Genomic DNA, 23545 nt, shown 5'->3' with positions numbered 1-23545 from the left:
TGAACAGATGAATCTACATGCAGTCACAGAATCAGCATCAAAAGCAGAGCCACTCCCTCCAGATGAAATCATACAGCCTCACACAGATTTACCTGTTAGAAATTCTATTCCTGCTACACGTTTCAAGGCAGAGAGTTGCTCAGACGATGCTGAATTTCATCATATGCAACCAAGGAAAGATTCTGCTCAACCATCACAATTTTCACCAGCCATGCATCATCCTTCTGGTAACTCTCAAGATGATAACCAACGCAGAAGGCACACACGTTTAGCCCAAAGCAGCACATCTCCTTTCCAAATGGCAAGTCCAACACTTCAACCTTCTCAACAAGACAAGACAGACATTTCAGACTTTGTCAGATATTTTGCTCGCCGTGAACTTGTTAACACTGGTTTAATGCAGTTCAATGACCAACCAGAAAGCTTCAGAGCCTGGCAGCGGTCATTTCAAAATGCTGTAAGTGGTCTGAACTTGACACCTAGTGAAGAAATGGACTTGTTAGTCAAATGGTTGGGAAAAGAATCAGCTGAGCATGCTAAACGCATGAGGGCCGTACACATTAATCAGCCATTGAAGGGTCTTGACATGATATGGACCAGATTAGAAGAGTGTTATGGTGCTCCAGAGGTTATCGAAAGAGCACTCTTCAAGCGTATTGAAACTTTTCCAAGAATTTCAAGCAAAGACTACTCAAAGCTTCACGAATTGAGTGATCTTCTTATGGAGATAGAGTCAGCCAAAGCTGATGGTTACCTTCCAGGCCTGTCATATCTGGACACAGCCAGGGGTATCAATCCCATAGTTCAAAAGCTGCCATTTAATCTACAAGAAAAATGGCTGTCACATGGATCTGGTTACAAAGAGAGGTATGGTGTTTCATTTCCCCCCTTTGAGGTCTTGGTTGACTTTATAAGTCAGCAAGCTAGAATAAGGAATGACCCAGGGTTCAACTTTTCTACTCAAACAGATTCACTTCATAAAGCAGAAAAGACTGGTTGGAAGCCAAGCAAATCAAGAGAGGTCTCAGTTAACAAGATAAGTGTATCTTCCCCTGTTCATTTTGACACAGATAAAGGTGAACAGAAAGCTGAGGATGAGAGACTTTGCCCTATTCACAAAAGACCTCACTTACTGAGGAAATGCCGTTCCTTCCGTGAGAAGCCTTTGGAAGAACGTTTTGCATTTTTGAAAGATAAAAGAATCTGTTTCAAGTGTTGCTTAGCCACTACACACACAGCTAAGAACTGCAGATTTGCAACTAAATGTTCAGAGTGTGGAAGTGAGAAGCACATTTCTGCACTGCATCCAGGCCCAGCTCTAAAAGCTCAAGAGGTAGCATCCTCATCACAGCATGGCGGGGAGGAAGTTTCCACGGCACCGACTGAAGTGGAAGCTCATTGCACTGAAATTTGCAAAGGTGACTTTAGAAATAAGTCATGTTCAAAAATCAGCTTGGTGAAAGTCTACCCCAAAGACCATCCTGAGAAAGCACTGAAAGTCTATGTGATCCTTGACGAGCAGAGCAATAGGTCGTTAGCTCGTTCTGAATTCTTTGATGCCTTCAAAGAAAACGCTCCAGCTTCTTCGTATACCCTTAGAACTTGTTCTGGAGTGACAGAGACCATCGATCGAAAAGCATCTGGCTACCAAATCGAGTCTGTAGATGGAAAGGTAATCCTCTCCCTACCAAGTTTGCTAGAGTGTAACAGCATTCCTGATAACAGGGCAGAGATTCCCACACCCAGTGCTGCTCTCTATCACTCTCACCTGAAGCCTATAGCTCCATTCATACCAGAGTTGGACCCAGATGCTCCCATCATGATTCTTCTGGGTCGTGACATTATCAGAGTCCATAAGGTTCGCAGACAGGTAAATGGTCCTCACAATGCTCCTTATGCACAAAAGCTTGACCTAGGATGGGTGATAGTTGGCAATGTTTGTCTGAACGGCATTCACAAGTCTACTACTGTGAGTACATTCTTCACTAACACAAAGGAACAACGTCCATCCATCTTTGATCCCTGTCCAAATGTTTTTCATGTGAAAGAGAGAAACAGTAATGATTGGAAAAATTACTATGGAATGTGTTCTATGGAGCAACTTGTTTACAATCACAAAGATGGTCAGTTTGGTCAAGAAGTGTTTAAGATTACTTGTGATGACAACAAAGTGGGCCCATCTATCCATGACCTGTCGTTTCTTCACATTATGGAGCAAGAGCTGAAGAAAAACGAAAGCAACAGCTGGGTAGCGCCATTGCCTTTCAAAGTTCCAAGGTGCAGACTCCCTAACAACAGATGTCAAGCCATGAAAAGGTTGTCAACCTTGAGATGTAATCTTGAGAGAAACCCAGAGATGAAACAGCACTTCTTTACTTTTATGGGAAAAGTTTTTAGTAACAATCATGCTGAAGAAGCTCCCCCTCTCATGGAAGGAGAAGAGTGCTGGTATTTGCCTCTCTTTGGGGTATATCACCCTAAAAAACCCGGGAATATAAGAGTTGTCTTTGATTCCAGTGCCCGTCATGAGGATGTCTCGCTGAATGATGTTCTTTTAACTGGACCAGACCTGAACAACACCCTTCTGGGGGTGCTCATGCGATTTCGCAAGGAAGCTGTGGCCATAACAGCTGACATTGAACAAATGTTCTACTGTTTCCTAGTGAGAGAGGGTGACCGCAATTTCCTAAGGTTCCTGTGGTTCCGTAATAATGACCCATCTGAAGACATCATTGAGTACCGCATGCGGGTTCATGTGTTTGGCAACAGTCCATCTCCTGCTGTGGCCATCTATTGTCTCCGGCAGTCCGTCAAAGATGGTGACCCTGAGGTCAAGAACTTTGTGAACCGTGACTTCTACGTTGATGATGGTTTGAAGTCTCTTCCTACAGTCAAGGAAGCAGTGGACCTGCTCAAAAACACAGAGGACTTTAGCTGGTTCCAACTTACGACTTCACAAGATAGCTTCAAACAGTAAAGAGGTTCTAAAGGCCTTTCCACCTCAGGATCATGCCAGTGATCTCAAAGATTTGGATCTTGGATCTGATATGCTTCCTACGCAGCGCAGTCTTGGATTGAATTGGAGTCTGAAATATGACACCTTTACATTCGAAATAGCTACTGACACAAAGCCCTTTACTCGTCGAGGTGTCCTATCCACCATTAATAGCATCTTTGATCCCCTTGGCTTTGTTGCTCCAGTCACGATCCAGGGTAAATTCATCATGAGAGAGCTTAATAACCAGAATGATGACTGGGACTCTCCTCTTCCCAAAGAAATGGAAGAAAAATGGGACATGTGGCGACTTTCACTTAAAGATTTAAGTAAGCTCCAGATTCCAAGATGCTACACACACATATCACCTTCTACAGCTACACGAAGGGAGTTGTTTGTCTTTTCTGATGCATCAACGAAAGCAATAGCTGCAGTGGCATACCTCAGAGTGACAGATTCATGTAGAATCAACCATGTCGGCTTCATCATGGGTAAAGCAAAACTCAGCCCAGAGCAAACAGTTCCCCGTCTTGAGTTGTGTGCTGCGGTTCTGGCAGTAGAACTGGCAGAGTTCATAACTTCAGAAATTGACATACCCTTGGATGACACTACCTACTTTACAGATAGTAAGGTAGTGCTGGGCTACATATGTAATGAGACCAGGCGCTTCTATGTATATGTCAGTAATCGTGTCCTCCGGATTCGTAAGTCTTCACATCCAACTCAATGGAAGTATGTGCGCACAGATGAGAACCCAGCAGACATTGCAACAAGGTCTATCACTGCTGCTCATCTCCAAGACACCAAATGGCTTCATGGACCAAAATTTCTGAAAAACAACCCTCAGACAGAAGCTGCAAGGGCTGGCATTACTGTTCCAGTGCTCCAACAGTTGAAGAACTCTTATGTGCTGAAAAAACGATCATCAAAGCAGTCCAACAGGAGACATATGCCCAAGAGTATAAGAGCTTGGAAACAGGGGACAAGCTCTCCAAAAAAAGCCTCCTTAAAGGCTTAGACCCATTCATAGATGCAGACGGCCTGCTAAGAGTAGGAGGACGATTAACAGAAGCACAGATTGAGCTTGATGCAAAAAAGCCCCTTATCATCCCTGGAAAACATCACATTGCAACACTTTTAGTTAAACATCATCATGAGAAAGTGCGACACCAGGGACGACATTACACAGAGGGTGCAGTGCGTGCTGCTGGATATTGGATAGTTGGTGGGAAGAGACGTGTTTGCAGTGTCATTCATGAATGTGTCACTTGCTGAAGACTACGAAGGGAACCACAGACTCAAAAAATGGCTGACCTTCCAGCAGATCGTGTATCCACTGATCCCCCATTTACAAATGTGGGACTAGATGTTTTCGGCCCATTGAGTGTGGCAGCACGACGTACCAGAGGTGGTCATGCACAGAGTAAAAGGTGGGCAGTAATATTCACCTGCATGAGTGTGAGAGCTGTGCACATTGAGCTTATTGAGTCTTTAGATACATCTAGCTTCATAAATGCCCTGCGGCGTTTTATTGCCATTCGAGGCCCTGTGAAGCTCATCCGCTCTGACAGAGGAACAAATTTCGTAGGTGCTTGCAAGGAGATTAACATTTCTTCGAATCTTGACAATACCTCTGTCAAAAAATTTCTTGTGGATCAAGGCTGTATCTGGCAGTTTAACCCACCTTATGCATCTCATATGGGTGGGTCCTGGGAGAGGATGATTGGGCTTGCTAGAAGGATACTAGATGCAATGTTCCAACAGCTTGGACCTTCAGCACTCACACATGAGGCACTCTCCACTCTAATGGCAGAAGTTGCTGCTATAATCAATGCCCGACCTCTTGTGCCAGTGTCAAATGACCCTGATGATCCATTCATACTCACACCCAATGCACTCCTAACTCAAAAGGTCACAATTGCTCCTGCCCCAGCTGGTGATTGGGTCAAAGACCTTCATAACCGGCAGTGGCGCCGGGTACAACACTTGGCACAAACCTTCTGGGATAAATGGAAAAAGCAGTACTTGACTCTTTTGCAACCAAGGAGAAAGAGGCTCTCTAGTAAGCTTGACATTGAACTAGGAAGCATTGTGCTCTTGAAGGATGAACAACAAAAAAGGAATGAATGGCCTATGGGAGTTGTTACTCAACTCTTCCCAAGCAAGGACAACAAAGTCCGTAAGGTGGAAGTCAAGGTCTTTAAAAAGGAAGGCCCAAAGGTCTTCATACGGCATATCACTAAGATAATCCTTCTCCTTACTCCTGAGAAACTTGATTAGATCTATCTAAATGACTTGAGAGTAGTGGCGTGTTGTCCACGCCAGGCGGGGAGTGTGCTGGAACAAGTTTGATTTTACAGATTTCATATTTTGTTTAATTTGATAACACATTTAATTGTTTAATGTCTGCAACTCCTTAATGTTTTCCATGGCACTTATTTTCCTGTTCACCTCATTTATGGTTTAGAGCTCCATCTAGTGGCAAGTTTGACGTTGCTTTAATTCTGTGATTTTCCGGTTTTCACGTGAATCAGGAAGTAGTGAATGCTCCATGCGGGCAGTGGTAACGATGGCTCTCTTTAATCGCCATATATCTTTGTAATCTTTATCCTTGCAACAGCATCGCTTGTAAGTATTTATTTGATTTATATGGATGTTCATTATACTTGCATATAAATGTGAATTGTTGGGTTTAAGATAATTATTTATCATTTTCCATCCGGCTATTGCATTAGCCACATTGTGCTTTAGTGTCATATCGCTGTATTCATTATTTACATTACAAAATGGTATGTTTATTTGCGCACATTATTGTGGATGTTGATATGATGTTGTAGTTGTTGGTAATTCTTGGACATTATTATTGAAATATGTTTATTTGTTTATTTGTAGTTTCACTCCATACCCAAGACCATTAAACCTGTGGGCAAACGAACTTCTTGTCTTCAGAGTCATGTGAGGGAAGAGAGTTTATCTGACTGTCAAAACACCAAAAACATGTTGAGGACAGTATAGCATCCAATACAGAAGTCTTGTTTGTTGAAACACCTGACATACTTACATGACGTCTCTAGCACATAGCAAACAATGGTGCATCTAGCTTATTTTTTTTTCTCTGTTCCTTTGTTTTGCATGCTTATTTGCATTTGATTTGCATTGTTACTGTCTGTATTTAGATGCATTAAAAAGTGTTTGAAGTGTTTGAATAAAGCATACATTTTTTTTACATTCTTTAAAAATGCATTTTGCTTTAGTAATGTTTATTAGGAATTTCCTGAATAAAGTTCTAACATTATTTAACACATTTCTTGAAGTGCAAAAGACATGATCGTGAGCAAGTTTGTCACATCTCACACATAGTCCATGTCTTGCATCCATAAGTGCCTGCAGAGCACATTGCACTTTTAACAGGATTGAAGGCAGATGAAAATGGACAATTTAAACAAAAAAAAAAAAAAAAAAATGAGAAGCACCCTCCTGATAATACTGACAATGATTATACATTGAGTTGTTTTCAACAGCATTATCACCTGACCAGGGAACTGAAGCTATCCTGTGCCTGCACTCCTGGGTAGGGTTGCACCAGCCATTCGTAAGTTCTTTTTTAAATTGGAACGTAAAGTCCACACTAGTGGCTTAGTAACTACTAGCTAGTTTGTAACTAACTCTGTACTTTATTCGGTTGCACCATTTGTTCTTAAGGCAGAACGTAGCTAGTAGCTCGTAAGGTCTCCGTAAAGAAATGCATAGTCGCATAATATGACGTTTACCTTCAGTTATCCTTCAAATACAGGAGCAGAAGTTGTTGAAATTCCGTGAATTTCAGTTTATCCTTCATTCTGACTTATTTTGCCTCACGTAGCTAACAGTAATAAGTTCCCATTAAATAATATAGCCTACTACTTAATCATAAATGTTTTTATATGTAAATAACATTCAGAAACTGTATTTGAAACAAAATTAATAAGGATCAATAAATAAATACTGAAACAACAAAAACATAAGAAATTACATTTATTGATTATGACTGATTTTATTTGACATGCACAACACGGAGTGATAGGACCGATGCACACAGCGGTGCGCTGTTTAACGGGTTCGTGTTGAAGAGTGTCTAACAAAGTAATCTTTTCACATGATGTTCTCTCTCTTAAAATTTAAGAGAGTGTAAATGTCAGCAGCATCATATATGTGTAAAGAATGAAGTCTGTCAGGTAAAACAAGAGCTTATTGATGCAGTTCAGTCAGTCTGCTATTTTATTCCAACCGTTACTCCTGATAGGAGGCACCTTGTGTTGAAAATGACTGACATGGCTTCGTGTAGTGATGGCACCAGAGCTTCACAACAGACATCCTTTTGTATCACTTTGATTTATACAAAAGAGTGTGATAGGACCCTCAACGACAGCTAAACAACGTTTGTAATTGGGACTGCCAAAGGTGGAGGGCAGGAAAGATTACATCAACGGCCCATTGATCACAGGCTAATCTCATAACGAGTTGCCTTTGTTCACCTCAGCCCTCCATGCCTGAGTCCAAGGTGTGAATGGCCATGGACTTCTAGGGCTGCCAAACCAGTTCTGGCTAGAGCACAGCAAGAACAATGCTCCAAAAGAAAGACTATTTCTAAATATATTGGCTTGAAATCACCAGAAATGGACAGGAATAATGTAAGGAACATGTCATATGCGTCTTTTTACTCATCCAGGAAACTGTGCACACACAGTGGAAACCGCACCTGGAATAAAAGCCACTGAGACAGAAATGTGATACCTCAACCAATTCACATCAAGTTTGGACTCTATGAGTTCAGAACACTGCCACAAGGACTTTGAGAAAGGTTTGAAAAAGAAATAAAGCCTTTCTTAGGTCCTAAAGACATTGTTTTATTTAACTGTGTATTTTGGGACAATATAACAAGTTCTACAGCATGAAATGTGGGCGGACACCTGGAATGATATGACCCAATCACATCACCACATCAGGAAAGGTGGGGATTAATAATCCCCTCCCCAACAGGAAGGAATAAAAGCTTTCCCAATTGAACAAACCCTCGTTCTGAGTTTCTGACCTGACGAGGGAAGAACAGTAAACCTTTCACCGCATGGACCTTCAAGTACCTCCAACCTACAGAAGATCCTGCAGACCGACCACCATCTGACCGACAGTTCTATGGATTACACAAAGACCTCCAGCACTCAGTGCAGCTCTGCAACTGTTGGAAAGCAACCCAGTCTCACACTGCACCGGAAGGATACCAGTGGATGACGTTTCCCATTCCCGGACTGATCACCCAACCAAGTGAAACGTAAATATAAGCTAACCAAACCTTTTCCCAAAGGCCTTGGCATTAGGTTGTTGCTATATGAGATTGCTATTTTGTGTAGAGACTGAGGGTCAGTGTACACAGATACATTAGACACGTTATCTATATTCATAGTAAATGCTTATTTACTATTTCATACCAACATCCAGAAAGACCACAATTGACTCCCCCATAGACTTCTAATTACCCATTCATTGCTTCATCCAATCTGTTGCTCATCTACTTGGCATTCAATTTTGTTAACGTACATTTGTGTTGTTTGTAGTTTCTGTTTGATTATTGATTACATTTTCTTGGTAGTTTAGTATTTTTTCCTTCGTAGTATTTAGAGAGTGTGATTATTTTACTCTTGTATATCTTTTTGTTAATAAATTAATTCTTACATTGATAATCAGAGGCTCTAGTCTACAAGCTTGCCCGAATCTCACTAAATCCTTCAGATTGGTCAGATTATAAACTTTTATAACAATTTATAAAATTCGAATTCAGTCAACAATCTTCCATGATTGTTCTTTATTGTCAAGGTGAGATTCCTTGCTGGTGCCCCTGTTGGAAGGAATCATCTGATTCAATATTAATATTAAAATAAAATCTTAATATTAATATTTAAGACCATAAATAACTACATTTGTGGTGCCCTTGTGTGAGGCTAATCCAAAATCACTACATTGGGATATTTAAAGAGATTAAGGTCTACACATAGGCTATGGTGAATCTGCAGCTTTAAAGGGATAGTTCACCCAAAATGAAAATTGTCTTCATTCACTCACCCTCAAGTTGTTCCAAACCTGTATGAGTTTCTTCTGTTGAACACAAAAGAAGATATTTTGCAGAATGTTGGTAACCAGACAGTTGATTGTAGCCATTGACATCCATAGTACATAGTACAGATCCATGTACTGTAGTGGAGTGGATAGAAGATGTTAGCAGATGGCCAAATATACAGTGGCCAGATATACAGTACAGTCCAAAAGTTTGAAACCACTAAGATTTTTAATGTTTTTAAAAGAAGTTTCGTCTGCTCACCAAGGCTACATTTATTTAATTAAAAATACAGTAAAAACAGTAATATTGTGAAATATTATTACAATTTAAAATAACGGTTTTCTATTTGAATATATTTCACAAAGTAATTTATTCCTGTGATGGCAAAGCTGAATTTTCAGCATCATTACTCAAGTCTTCAGTGTCACATGATCCTTCAGAAATCATTCTAATATGCTGATCTGCTGCTCAAGAAACATGTTCAATGAATAATTATTAAACAATAAACATTTATTAAATTGCTTATTAATAAATTAATATTAATAAACTATTAAAGCTTATTAATAAACATTCACCTTTTGTCTATTATTGTTGCCTCTAATTGCATCTGGTTTTTAATTTCCCAACTATTTTGGGTTAATTTTAAACTAGCCATATAGCAATTTTTAAACAATAGTTGGTTTAAATAAAACTACCCAGCAGGTTGGGTAAACATTTAACCCAATCGCTGGGTTTGTCCATTTTCAACCCAACTTGGGTTGTTTTTAACCCAGCATTTTTTTAGAGTGTATAGATCATATAAATCATATCTAACACATTAGAACCACTGGGGAACAACACTTCCGTTGCCAAAATGCGCGTGACTATTTGATCATGTGGGCTGTAAAAGGGTATATGACCTTGATTAGCTGCTTCAGGTGTGTTTAATTAGGACTGGACATAAACTCGGCTGGAAAAATTGGACACCCTCTACCACAGTGCTTTTTTTTTAATATTGAAGCAATAGATTTTAGAAAAATAGATTAAATAAACAGAATTACTAACTATACTAATCAGTCATACTTAGAATATTGTGTTGACCTTTTTTTTTTTTTTTTTTTTTTCTAAAGTGAATCATATTGTGTTTAGTATTAACATTCTTGAATGTGATTGCATGTATGATAACTGAATTGACTGGTTCTTGAGTAACATCATGCTTTCTTTTTCAGATTTCAGAGAACCCAACCCAAAGGAAAAAAGGCAGTAGTCTGATGTAAGACAGATTTTTAAAACCTGAACCGTTGGAGCACCTGTAGTTATAATGACATCAGACGTCTGAAGCTGATATTATTTTTAAAGGTTGTAATTATTTTGTCACATTTCTCTCCCCCTCTTTTAAATATTTTTGTCTTTGTTCATGTTAAACGTTTAAATTAAATTGACTCAACTGCTGGAAAGGTGTCATTTATATTTTAAAAGGTTTTCCCCAAACTTTGAAATGGTCAGGAAGTGTTGACGCACCAGTGAATTATAGTCGCAATATTAATGTTGTTTCAACACTAACTTGGTACATCAGGTGGCAACATTATTTTATGTGGACATTACATTTTAGTTGTATTTTCCGTTTCAACAAAAGTGATCTAGAATCAACATCACATTGTAACATTGAACAAACAATATTACCAAAGATCATTTTTGTTAATTTCAGCATTGATTCAACCAATGTATGTAATTTTATATTCAGTAATACACTTCATAATATATAGATTTACATATGATCAGATATGATACTGCATGTGTAATATATTGCAGATATATTTACTCATAAACGCGTATATAAATATAAAATTAAGAAATATTACATTATATAATTATTTACATTATAAATGTTTCAAAATTTCAAGCTAGATAACAATAGTACAAGCACACCTGCCTTTACTAAAGTATTTAGCAAAGAGACTATCACTGGCACAGTGAAGAGGGCACAGCCACATCGCTGTCAGCCAGCTTCTTCTTGCGTCGACAGTTACTCCTGTTGGTAAGGTTCATCCTACGTGGTGGTATGCCGACATTACCCTGGATACCATAGCTCTCGATACACTACAAAGACTTGCGGTCCTGGTCACAGCTGAGCCAGTGAGACGCGCACCACCAATCTGTCCTCTTTTGAATTCTACGCCTCCCGTTATGTTGTGTGGATTGCAAAATTTTATGTACAGCTGTGCTATTGCTCTGCTAATTCAACCTTCACACTCTGCTCTTACTGAAAACTTCCAACTCTATTTTCAAGGCTGATCCAACTAATCAGATCATTAGTAAAAATTCCAAGATCTTAAATGGGTGTCGGACAAGAGAAACATCAAAAATGTGTTGGGGGAATTCCAAGACCAAGGTTGGGAATCACTGGGCTAGGTTACCTGTGCTGCTCAGTTGATGAGAAAATGGTAAGATAAACAGACAGACAATATGTTGAGGTTTAAAGTCATTTAGTGAGTAAAAATGAGACAATGTATACACTGAAAATGTGACTTGGTATGCCATGGTTTACTCAAATGTCAATGAGTTACATTGTAAATGTATATTGGGGTGCATGGACTGAAATGTTGAATAAGTTGTAAACTGAAAGTTATGAGTTCATATTTATGAAAGTAAAAGTAACTGATGATTTCAGCTTTGTGTTTGCAAGGCCAGGTTGTTTGTGTGTTTTGTTTCCTTTTATTTATTCTTCAGTCTTCTTCCAGAGGAGGGGGTGGGGGGGAGAAAAGTTCCATTAAGGTTCCCAATAAAGGACTGTTCTTTCCTTGTAGATATCCATATACTGATGCATTGCTTTGACTGGCGAGGCAATCAACCGGATTTTCTTCCCTGGTAAAATTGAGAGAAAGCCGTATAACTCGCATACCGGTAGGATGAACAATAATCCTAATTTTCATTTCTTGGATTCTAATTGAGATTAACAGAAGGGAAAAGACGTTGTACAGAGAAGCAAGAATTTAACATATGCTCAAAAGGATTTAACTAAAACGGTTGATACAAATTTTAATTCAATCTTAAACTTGCTGCACATTTGACATAACACTCAAAGTAAATTTTGATTCACAAGCACCTTTTAAAATGGTTATTCTCCATTCCATTGAGCTCCGTAGTTATTTGTCTGCAAGAGTATGAACCATCCTTGAGAAAGTAATACATCAAGTGAAAGAACCAATATGAGCCCATTGACACAAAGCATTTAATAAATAACAGAGCATTAGATGGGTTAGTGGAGACTATGTAGTGATGTAATAATAAATATGACAGTGATCAATTTAAATCAGACAATCACGGCAAACGTGTTATAGCACATGCTAAAGATGTTCATGCAATGAAATTTGCCAGCTGCTTTTTATAAATACATTATAAATTAAACACACCCATACACAAGCAGTTTAATTTATATACAAATACATATAGCAGCGGTTCCAAACCCTAGTCCTGAGTACCCCAATAGTACGCATTTTGGATGTCTCTCTAAACCGACAACCATTTCAGGTCCTGAAGTCTCTACTTATGAGCTGATGAGACGGTGTGTTTGATTAGGGACCAGGTGGGGGAAAAAAGTACATTTCTATAATGTACTTGAAGTGCTCTATTTTCACACACTAATTTTGAACTTAATATTGGCTGCTAAAAATTCTTCTTTAGTACTTCTTAAATGTATTTAGTTTCCACTTGTAGCACACTATGGGTTCAAGTGTACTATAAATGGTAACTAAATACATTTTTTAAATACAGAGCATATTAAAAGTACATTTTAGTTCATATTTCATGGAGTCTCAAAATAGCACAGTTGAGTACATGTTCTTAAGATTATCTTAAGAAGTACTAAAGAAGAATTTTTAGATTGAATTTTGTGACTATTTACCAAGAATATTGTCAGCCCATGCCCCTTTATTGATATCAGTGCAATATTCTCTGGATTTGCCGAATTATTAGCTTTGGCGATTTAGCAACCATTTATTAAACAGTCCTGAAGCGTTGAACTTTATAAATAATAACATAGACAACTTTATGATTACAAACAGGAATTCAGCTTCTTCAGGTATAGTTTGGGAGGCTATGAAACCATTCTTACAGGGCCAAATCATCAATTATTCTTCCAGTAAGAAGAAACAAAATCAGAAAAGGCTGCAATTACTTGAAAAATAAATATTAACAATAGAAAGACAACATTTTCAGACTAAAGATTCAGTTGTTTCAACAATTGCAAGCCAAAAAAATTGAATACAATATTATGACATCAAAAGAAGCAGAAAATGCACTTCTCAGATCATGACAGAGTTATTATGAACATGGGGATAAGATCAGAAAAGTGTTAGCATGGCAAATAAGAAAAGAAGAAATTAGTAAAAAACTATAACTACAATATGTTCTTCAGACAAAAAAACTATTAAAACACCCTAAAATTAATTAACCAAGAATTCCTAGATTTTTATAAACTGCTGTATAAGTCCCAAGGAGTAAATGAAGTTGAAATCCAAAACTTTCTATGCAAATTGGATGTCCCAGTCTTAAGTGATAATGACAAAAAAAGAACATGAGAAAGAAATTTCGAAAGAAGAGATTCAATCTTCAGTTGTTGCCCTAGCTGGAGGTAAAACACCTGGGTTAGATGGTTTCTCAATGGTTTTTTACGCTTACGCTTAGAGCGGGTTTTGCCTAGTTTAATTCATATGGATCAAACGAGTTTAATAATCAAACTATTATTAAAAATAGATCACCCTTTGATAACATAAGGAGGCTTATGAATATTATTTATTCTGAAATAAATTTGATTTTCCGGTGATTGCTCTTTCTTTAGACGCCGAAAAAGCGTCTTATTTGATAGCTATATTGCAAAAAATGAATTTCGGTCCTAAATCGGCAACCATCCGTACTAACTCTGATTTATCTTCGCACTTTAATTTGTTAAGGTGAACTAGACAGGAAAGTCCTCTGTCTCCTTTAATTTTTGCATTAGCAGTGGAACCCCTGGCCATTGAAATACAAGCAAAAGAGGCAATATCTGGGCTGGAGATAGGAGGCTATGTACGAAAAATATCATTGTACGCGGATGACGTAATGTTATATCTTACTAACCTAGAATCATCTCTGCCTAACTTCTCAATTACTGGAAAATTTCTGAGAAATATCTGGTTACAAAATCAATATAAATAAAAGTGTTAAGATGCCATTAAATTTGGCTGCGGAGAAGATGCCTTTAAATAACATCCCTTTTTCATGGAATACAGAAAAGATTATTTGGGGTTGAATATTCGAAGTTGGAGGAAGCATATTCTTTGAATTACTCCTCACTACTTAAAAAGGTAAGAAGAGACCTGGAAAGATGGAACTCACTAGCGATATCACTAACTGGCAGGATAAATTGTATAAAAATTAATGTTCCTAAATTTTTATATTTATTTCAAACTCTTCCGATTTCCGTTCCACAAAAGTTTTTTTAATCTTAATAGCTCGATTAGAAAATTTATTTGGAATAATAAAACTCCAAGGGTTAAACTTAAGACTCTACATATGGCCTTTAAAAAAGGTCAATTACAACTCCCAGATTTTTTGCTTTATTTCTGGGTAGCACAAATGATAGCGGTATGGTTCTGGCAGATGAATAGTACAGCTCCACCTGCATAGATACAAATTGAAAAATATCATGAAGGAGAAATACCTCTTGACAAGGCTTTATTCATTCCCCTGTCCTATGTTATAACAGAGGTTAATAACCCATTCATTAGACACACTTGTAAACTGGGTTTTGAGATCAAGAAAAAATATAAATGGCTATTACCATTATATAATAATACTTCATTTCATAATAACCCAGCTCTTCCTGAAATACTAAGAGATGGGATAACACAATATTGGTATAAAAAGGGTATTCAATTGTTTGAAGATTTGTATGAGGACAACATACTGTTGACATTTGAACAATTGAGAACAAAGTTTTCTCTTCCTGTAAAACATTTCTTTAAATATTTTCAATATATTACTAAATTACAAGGAGGTAATTTAAGGCCCCTGTCCTAACTTTCAATAGAAATATTATAAGAGAGAAAAGAGGGTCCAAAGGTTTTGTGTCTTATATGTATACGAACCTCACTGATCTGTATGGAGAAGATGTACTGCCTTCTAGACTTAAATGGGAAAAAGACCTAGAATGTCCTTTTGAACAAGATACTTGGGAATTCATCTGTAAAAATGCTTTAACATTTTCTTATAACTGTAGACACAGATTAATACAGTTTAATATTATACACAGGGTATATTATACACCTGAAAGACTACACAAGATAAGTGATTCATAATCAGAATGTTGTCCTAGATGTAAAACATAAGTTGGTACATTATTGCATATGTTTTGGACTTGTTTGGAACTTGAAACCTACTGGAAAAAGATAATACAAACTAATGACAAAATCGTTAATGTTAAGCTTTCATTTGATCCGAGATTTATATTATTGGGGGATGAATCTGAGATGGCTCTGATAGCAGCAAAGAAATGTATAGCTATACAATGGAAATCAGAAGAACAATTCAGTCATACTGTATGGCTTAAAACTTTCATCCTATGTTCCTGTTGAAAAAAATGATGTTTAATTTGAAAAAAAATAAATAAATAAAATAATGAAAGTTCGACAAGATTTGGGGCAAATTTGTTGAATATATGAATAATTTGGATGTTACATTGAAAATGCCAATGCTATAATGTAACTTCTTTACTGTAACCTATTATTTTTATTATTTATTTATTTATTCTAATCATTTTTTTGTCTCTCTCTCTCTCTCTCTCTTTTCTTTCTTACACATCATCTCAAGGCCTTGTCATAATATCCATAATAAGTGTTCTGTCTATTGAGGGGTGGGAAAGGGGTGGTTTGAAAACTTTTTTACTTGTATACTGAATTGATTCTATAAGTTATTCATGTGAAAATAATAAATATATTGATAAAAAAAGAAGAATTTTTATTATATTAAAGTACAAAATTAGTGTGCAAAAATAGAGCACTTTAAGTACATTATAGTAATAGTAATTATTTAGAAATTTAGAAATAGTACGTTTTTTTCACCTGGGAGACATCCAAAATGTGTTGGGTTGGAGGAACTCAAGGACCAGGTTTGGGAACCACGTTATGATATGAACAGGAAACATCCTCAAACTCTCAAGTGACTCTTGAATTTGAATCACTAATCCTCTCACTGCTAGAGACTTCCTCACAACTGACAGTGAGCTTTGGACATTTGTAGGTAAGAGTATGTGTAAAATAAACGTGTCCTGCAGCATTTATGACATTGTTTTTGTACATATAGACTGATTTCAGACAGATCTTTCATCTCATTCTAGTAATGCATCTGATAGTTTAATTGGTCCAGTTCACATGAGAAAAGAAAGGATGAGACTTAATATCCTCCACACCGCCTACTCCCGCTCCAAGCCGCTCAACTGGATTATACTGCAACAACTACAGAGAGAGGGAGAGAGAGTTAAAGTAAAACGTAATTTCTTTTAAGCAATAGTTTAACCCTCCAAAAATACACTATAGAATTAAATATTATTAATATATACACAATTAAAATTTAGCATGTCAACATCACTGATGTGAAAACAGCATTGGTTCTCAAATGTACAAAATGCAAAGGGGGACCGGGTTGAGAACCACTGCCTTAGTCTACACTCAAGTGACAGATCTGAACAAACTTTGCTGAAAAAGTAACAATCACACATTCTTTGGCCAATATAATGATAATTCTCTCAAACACAGGAAAGTATGTTTCCAGCTCACCTTCTCTAAACATTGACAGTAAATTAATTGACATCAAATTCCTCTTGCGAAGGACTACATAGTGTAGAACAAAGAAATTAGGTATTTTCAGGTACATGAGGAGTGGGAAAGATAGTCATCATCAAGTCACCTTGAGTCATATAGCAATCAAATAATCACCAAGATGAGAATGTGAGTTGTGGCGAGAGTGCAGAACTCCCTAAGCACAGAAGTGATTGACAGCTCCAGTGATTATAAAGGGAGATTCTTTGCTTGCTTTCTGTATATAATTTAATCACAATTTAAATAACAGGTGATTTTGTGGCATTACTAACAGGTCCATATCTTTCCTTAAAAGTTTGCAAAGCCTGGGCTAAACTGCAACTGGTTTACCAAAGAATCCACAACGAAATTTACTGAACAAATAAATTATGCCCTACTGAGACATCCTAGTGATAGTATCTCTCACTCTGTCCATTTCACTTCACTAACACACCAGTGGGCAGACCAAAGAGATGAAGATGAAGTAGTAGGCATTGATCTGTGTCTGTGCATGCAGTCTTGTGCTGATGTATTCATCTCTATTATGTAATAGGTGGAAATACAGAACAAGTCCTTTTTGGTAGTTTAGATTCAAAAAGTATTCAAAAATATGAACCTGTTCCAGCAGAGAGCGAGCCTCCTCCGACACAAACTCTGGGATGTTCAGGGATGAGTGTCTACCAATGCCAGCAGGATGACACTGATAGAGAGACTACACACAGCAAACTACACATGAACAGCAATAAACTTAAACTATAAGTGTGTTAACCTTTAACATAATATGTTAAAATTACATGAAAATCCCTCCAATACAATTTACCACACTCAAATCAATGTATAAATTCATTTTAAAATTATTCACTGAAAACAATTCAACTGTTGATAAAATACTCTCACCTTTCCAACTATGAGCTCAAATAAAAGGGCTCCCAAACTCCACCAATCACACGCTAGCGTCTCTTCACAGATTCCGCCCACTTCTACATGCCATAAAGAAAGAGAAGTTATCATGAGTGTTTTACTTTTAGAAAATTTCTTGTTTGTCTTTTTTTTTTTTAACTGACAAAGAAACTTTTGCAACAAAATATTCCTTAGGTGTGTAATTATATTTTTTTTTGCGCTTTATTTAATTACATGCTGCTCTCACACAAGAATGTGAACTCATAAACCAGCTAAATTAATAAAGTAGCTTTATTGCTACTCTTCATCATAAGTACATAAATAATTAGCACAATTAACATTACCTTATTATGAGGCAATTAGGCTCCTACTTGTGAGTCAAGAAGTTATTACGATGTCACCATGCAGACAGAAAAATGAAGGAAGGACTCGAATCCAAACAAACACTAAACATTAAACTGACAACCAATAAAATGCCCTTGTTGTACCAGTGGATAGGTTAAATGAATAAACATTAGTAGGCCTCCTTCAGTTGTTGCAGACTATGGAAGATGAGCCCAGTCGTGAAGTCATGTTGACATCTTTAGAACAGCGCCGACTATGGCTGACGAGGCCGATGTGGCTGATGTGGGAGTGACAGACTCTGCCACAATGGATGCATGAATGTCTGGCTTTGGTGGTATCATCGAGGGAGCGACCTTTATAGCTCTCTTTTCCTCCATTAAGGTCTGGATGTGCTCTTCCCCAAGTCTAAGCTGTTTCTGAAGAACACTATGCCACCTGTTGTTTTCAGCTACAATGTCTTCCCAGTTCTCTATATTGATAAGCAGAGCTTTCATATCGCATTTGTATACATCCTTATAACGCAGATGGGGGCGGCCAACAGATCTCTTGCCAGAGGCTAGTTCGCAATTTGCGTATTAATAAACATTAATATGATTTTTATACACGGTACATGGGAAAAAAAAAGAATTACATAAAACAAAGCACAACAGTAGAGTCATTAACTGTATGAAAGCTGCTCATACACAAACAACTAATATTACTGAAATTAAAACTGACATAACGTTACAAAGTCATTCACTACTATCTAATGCACAGGTGCATTCCAGCTTCTTTGACCTCTTTCCACTTTGGTATCATTGAAAATTCTGATTTCCCTTCTAATAAATAAAAACTTCCTTGAAATTACAAATTATTATTATTATTATTATTTTTTTTAAATTGAAATTACATTATTTTCGACTCAAAGTCTTGAAATTTGAAAATCCAGAGCTGTTGGGCATCTCTAAGGTAGGACGCACATTGTACCCTGGGTCACCCAACTGTGTGCACTTGTTGCAGATGTATCCGTATTGTCTCCTGTGTTTCTGGGCCTGAGAGGCAGAACTCTGTCAGTGCATTTGTTTCTCTGGTATGGAATCCAGGACTTGCTCTATCCGTTATTGTCTCACTAGACAGAGACTAATAATGCAGTGTTATCTGTTTCTCCATCCTACCTCACAAGCTGGAAACTCAAAACGGCAAGTGTCCGTTGAAAGGGTACTTTTATCTTTTGGTAGCTGACATCAGAAGTGGCACACACACTGTTACTCACCCTTCTTTCACCACCATGAATTTTGAGCTATCATCAATGTTATGACTGAAAATTGTCTGGGTAGAGAGAGAGATAATTGTGCAACGACTGTCTGAAGCCAATGCCAATTCATTGGCTGATGGCACTAGCCCAAGTATCTGACTGTTCCATCAATGCTATCAAAACCCCCCATGGAGAATTGTGTTAAACCACTGAAGGGTATTTCCCTTTCTCCTCAATGCCCTTTAGATTCTGTTCTTCAGGTTCGCCACATCTGTCTCTTTGGACAGCAAACCATCTGTACATAACATACAACAACCAACTAATTTGGGCTTTGTGCTTCAGGGCTTTCAGAACACAACATTTATACCTCAACTCGCACATTGACAACATTATGCTTTCTGCAAATGGTGCTCTTCATGGAACATGCTGGGCCCCCTATGTTGAGTCAGACCGTATATCCTTTGAGACGAGATCCCTCTGCTGCTCAGCCACTTCAGGGCCCTCCAAGAAGGTCTGCTTCAAAGAGGCACGAAAAAATCGTATACCCCTCATACTGAGATATGCTGCAAAGTGCCTCTCCCTGTTCTGTACATTATTTGGTGAACATGACACTTCAAGAGGACTAAAAGGGTTGTCTAATCAACCAATGCCCACTTTTTCCATGTGTTAACCTACAGAATTTTATAAAATACATGGAGGCTGCTTTAGCGCCATAGCGAAACTCCAGGACATCTGTGGTCTTCTGCTCACGTTCAGTCACTTCACACCTGTCTGAGCCAGTTCAGAACTGGTCGAAAATCCTGTCTATCCTGCAATACTTCCGCCTACGTCACTCGTGACCTTTCCAACGTAATTACAGCTAGTGCAAGATGAACATTTGTGGTTAAAAAGTATATTATTATTTTTTTTTAGAAAATTAAAAATTGTTTCACTAGACAATACACTTATTCCTTGGCTGGGATCATGTAGAGCCCTTTGAAGCTGCACTAAAACTGCAATTTGGACCTTCAACCCATTGTACCCCAGTGAAGTCCACTATATGGAGAAAAATCCTGGAATGATTTTCTCAAAAACCTAATTTCTTTTCGACTGAAGAAAGACAGACAAACATCTTGGATGACATGGGGGTGAGTAAATTATCTGGAAATTTAAATTCTGAGGTCAACTAATCCTTTAAGGTGTACATGGTGGCCATTTCTGCTGGACATATACCAACTGAGGGTGTTTCTTTAGGGACGCATTTGCTTCTCTCATTTCATGCGTAGGATGAGATAGATGAGGCCTTGTTGGGGCTGCAAAACAAAGGATGTTGCATCGGGTGAAAGATGCGATATTTTGTGACTATAAGATGCATGCACTTTCTTCACCAAGAGGTGGTCAGGCTCATTCTACTAGGGGTGTTGATTCATCACGGGCATCATTTAAGTGTAAGCCTTTGGAGGATATTTGTGTGGCGGTAACGTGGCCATCTGCACACTATTATCAAATATTATCATTACATATCCTGTTCATTCTGTTTATATTCTTTGTCAACGCATGGGCTGTGAGTGTACATACTGATTAACAGCAGTTGCACAGTACCACGGCACTGTGGCACAGTTCAGTCTTAGTTTAACTCCTCACCAGAAGTCTTGATATGAGTTTTGATGATTATTACATTGAGCTCAAATGAAGATGAAATACAGTGCATTTAATGAAAGAGCACAAAAACAGAACAGAATGTTTCTATAATGTCAAGACAAGCTGACCTGGTGCGCAGTACATCTTAGAGAAGGCATTAGGGTCACATGATTCCTCTACATCACTCCAGCTGCAGAAATAGGTCAGCTGCACACGACCTGAGAGAGTGTTAGTGTGTCAATCAAACTCTGATCAAATTACACCACAGCCTTAAATAAAATTATGTAGTGTGTACAAGTCTTTTAGTTATAATTCAAGATCCCACAAAATGGTTTAATGAACACTAAATATTTAAGGGATATATCCACAGTTGCGTCTCAAAAAAATAGAATAGCGTGGAAGTGCAATATTTTTCATCGGTTATTTAAGAAAGTGAAACTGTAATATATATTAGACTCATAACTAAACTGTTTCAGACCTTTTTTATGTTAATGTCAATAATAATGGCTCAAAAAAAAAAATACTCAAAATATTAGAATATTTCATTTCAAATTTGATTAAATTACCATTCATATTGTATAAATATCATGTTTCTCAAGGTCTAGGTCAGTACTCTCCACCACAATCATGGGGAAGTCTGCTGACTTGACAGTTGTTAAAAAAACGATCATCAACACTCTCCACAATGAGGGTAAGCCAAAAAAGGTCATCGCTAAAAGGGCTGGCTGTTCGCAGAGCACTGTATCTAAGCATGATCATGGAAAGTTGACTGAAAGGGAAAAGTGTGGCAGGAAAAGGTACTTCATGCTTCAGTCTGCTCACAAGCTTTATGCAGATGCAGATTTCCTTTTCCAGCAGGACCTGCCCACAGTGCCAAAACAGTACTACTAACTGGTTTGCTCTCCATTATATTACTCCGCTTGATTGGCCAAGCCAACTAGCCTGACCTGAACCCCATAGAGAATCTATTGGTTATTATCAAGAGGTAGATGAGAAACACCCAACCCAACAATACAGATGAGCTGAAGGCTACTATCAAAGCAACGTGAGCTTCAATAGCACCTCAGCAGTGCCATAGGCTGATCGCCTCAATGCCAGTTCGCATTGATGTAATTCATGCTAAAGGAGCCCCAACCAAGTACTGAATGCATTAATGAATATATAATCTTCAGAACTTTAATTTTCTTGTATTGTAAATCCTATTTTGATTTATCTTAGGAAATATTCTAATAATTTGAGATACTAGATTTTTTTAAATTTTTATTATCTGTAAACTGTAATCAGCAAAATAAAATAAAAAAGGCTTGATATATTTTATTTTACGTCTAATGAATCAGGAATATATGAAAGTTTTACTTTTTGAATAAAATTACAAAAAAAAAAAAAAAGAACTTATCTGCGATATTCAAATTTTTTGAGACACCTGTATATATAACAACTTTGTTGAAAATGATAAATGGGTCATTCTGGGTCAAATCAACCAAATTTCTGAAACTTTTGGAAACAGATGAAAACCAAAATATTAAATGTCACAAAGGTATATTTAATGAGTAATCCACTATTTTGTAGAGGGGGGTCAAAATGACAATTTTCACCTGAGATTTGGAGCCAATTTACAGGGGTGTAAAAATGACTTTAGAAAAATGCCAGCATCATTATTTTATTTTTACACAGAAATTGGTAGGTCTATTAGTAAAATCTGTTGCCTTTAGCAATCTTTGTTTCATTATATGCCAACGGTGACAGTTAAGGAATGGCAAAAAGCACTTCTTGTGCTTTGCATGCCTGTAACTCAAGAAGTATTAAGGATATCTTAATATCCTTTTAGATTTTGGTTCTTAAGCTTTCCTTTTGGTATTTTCATTTTAAAGGCCCTCGATGGTTCAATCCCAGTGATATGGAGATCTTAATGAGGCTCCACAAGTAAATTGGTAAATTGTACACATTTTCTGTGGTCAAAGCCAAATGTGGGTCCCTTTGTACACAGCTGATACTTTTCTTTTAAAGAGGAATATCTGAAGAACAAATAATGTTAAAACTAGAAACGTATCTCTTTTTTTTCTCTATCATCTCAACTGCATAGAACATACCTGTCTGAGTGCCAAATATTAAAAAATATAAATATAGAACCAGAATCTAAAAGGATATTAAAATATCTTTAATAGGCCTAATTCTTGAGTTACAGGCATGCAAACTTGAGGCAAAAAAACAAGTGCTTTTTGCCATTTTTAAACTGTCACTGTTGCTAAAGTCAACAGATTTTACTAATAGGCCTAACAATCTCGGCGCAAATATAAAATAATGCTGCTGCCATCTTTCTAAAGTCATTTTTTGGCTTTCATAACTATTTATGTTTGTCTTACTACAGAAAAAAAAAAATAATTAAATCAAAATTGAGCCGGGGACCTCTGTTTGAGTTAACACAGAATGACCCAAATAAGTTTTTCAAAAAGACAACCATGAACTTGAATAGAGAATAAAGAAGTTGGCACATGCATTTTAAACTAGATTTATTAAAAACATTTCTCCTTTTAAAGATAAAGAGG

General features: G+C 37.3%; 1 protein-coding gene and 1 long non-coding RNA gene across 4 annotated transcripts in view; one reads left to right on the top strand and one right to left on the bottom strand.

Moving 5' to 3' along the window:
* Positions 1 to 5534: 5534 nt before the first annotated feature.
* On the top strand, positions 5535 to 10782 carry LOC137018702 (uncharacterized). The gene is made up of 4 exons (XR_010894931.1): positions 5535 to 5623; positions 5888 to 6587; positions 7278 to 8303; positions 10295 to 10782. It is a non-coding gene; the product is annotated as an uncharacterized lncRNA (long non-coding RNA).
* Positions 10783 to 11534: 752 nt separating this feature from the next.
* Positions 11535 to 23545, bottom strand: part of rps6kc1 (ribosomal protein S6 kinase polypeptide 1) — an 87573-nt gene continuing 75562 nt past the window's right edge. Inside the window, exons 13-18 of one of the 3 annotated variants that reach the window (XM_067384698.1) lie at positions 21128 to 21217; positions 17798 to 17880; positions 17517 to 17612; positions 16475 to 16558; positions 12172 to 12239; positions 11535 to 11930 (exon numbers count right to left, since the gene is read on the bottom strand). In XM_067384698.1, coding sequence (XP_067240799.1) covers positions 11792 to 11930; positions 12172 to 12239; positions 16475 to 16558; positions 17517 to 17612; positions 17798 to 17880; positions 21128 to 21217 — 560 coding nt within the window. In that variant the 3' untranslated portion in view covers positions 11535 to 11791. Of the gene's footprint in view, positions 11931 to 12171; positions 16559 to 17516; positions 17613 to 17797; positions 17881 to 21127; positions 21218 to 23545 lie in introns of all 3 variants that reach the window. The other 2 variants (XM_067384699.1, XR_010894998.1) reach the window with 2 other exon arrangements.

This window comes from Chanodichthys erythropterus, chromosome 4 (genome assembly GCF_024489055.1).
Source record: "Chanodichthys erythropterus isolate Z2021 chromosome 4, ASM2448905v1, whole genome shotgun sequence".
NCBI classification, from domain to species: Eukaryota; Metazoa; Chordata; class Actinopteri; order Cypriniformes; family Xenocyprididae; genus Chanodichthys; species Chanodichthys erythropterus.
The sequence above is the reverse complement of the archived record's forward strand: the minus strand, read 5'-3'. Positions and strand labels throughout refer to the sequence as shown.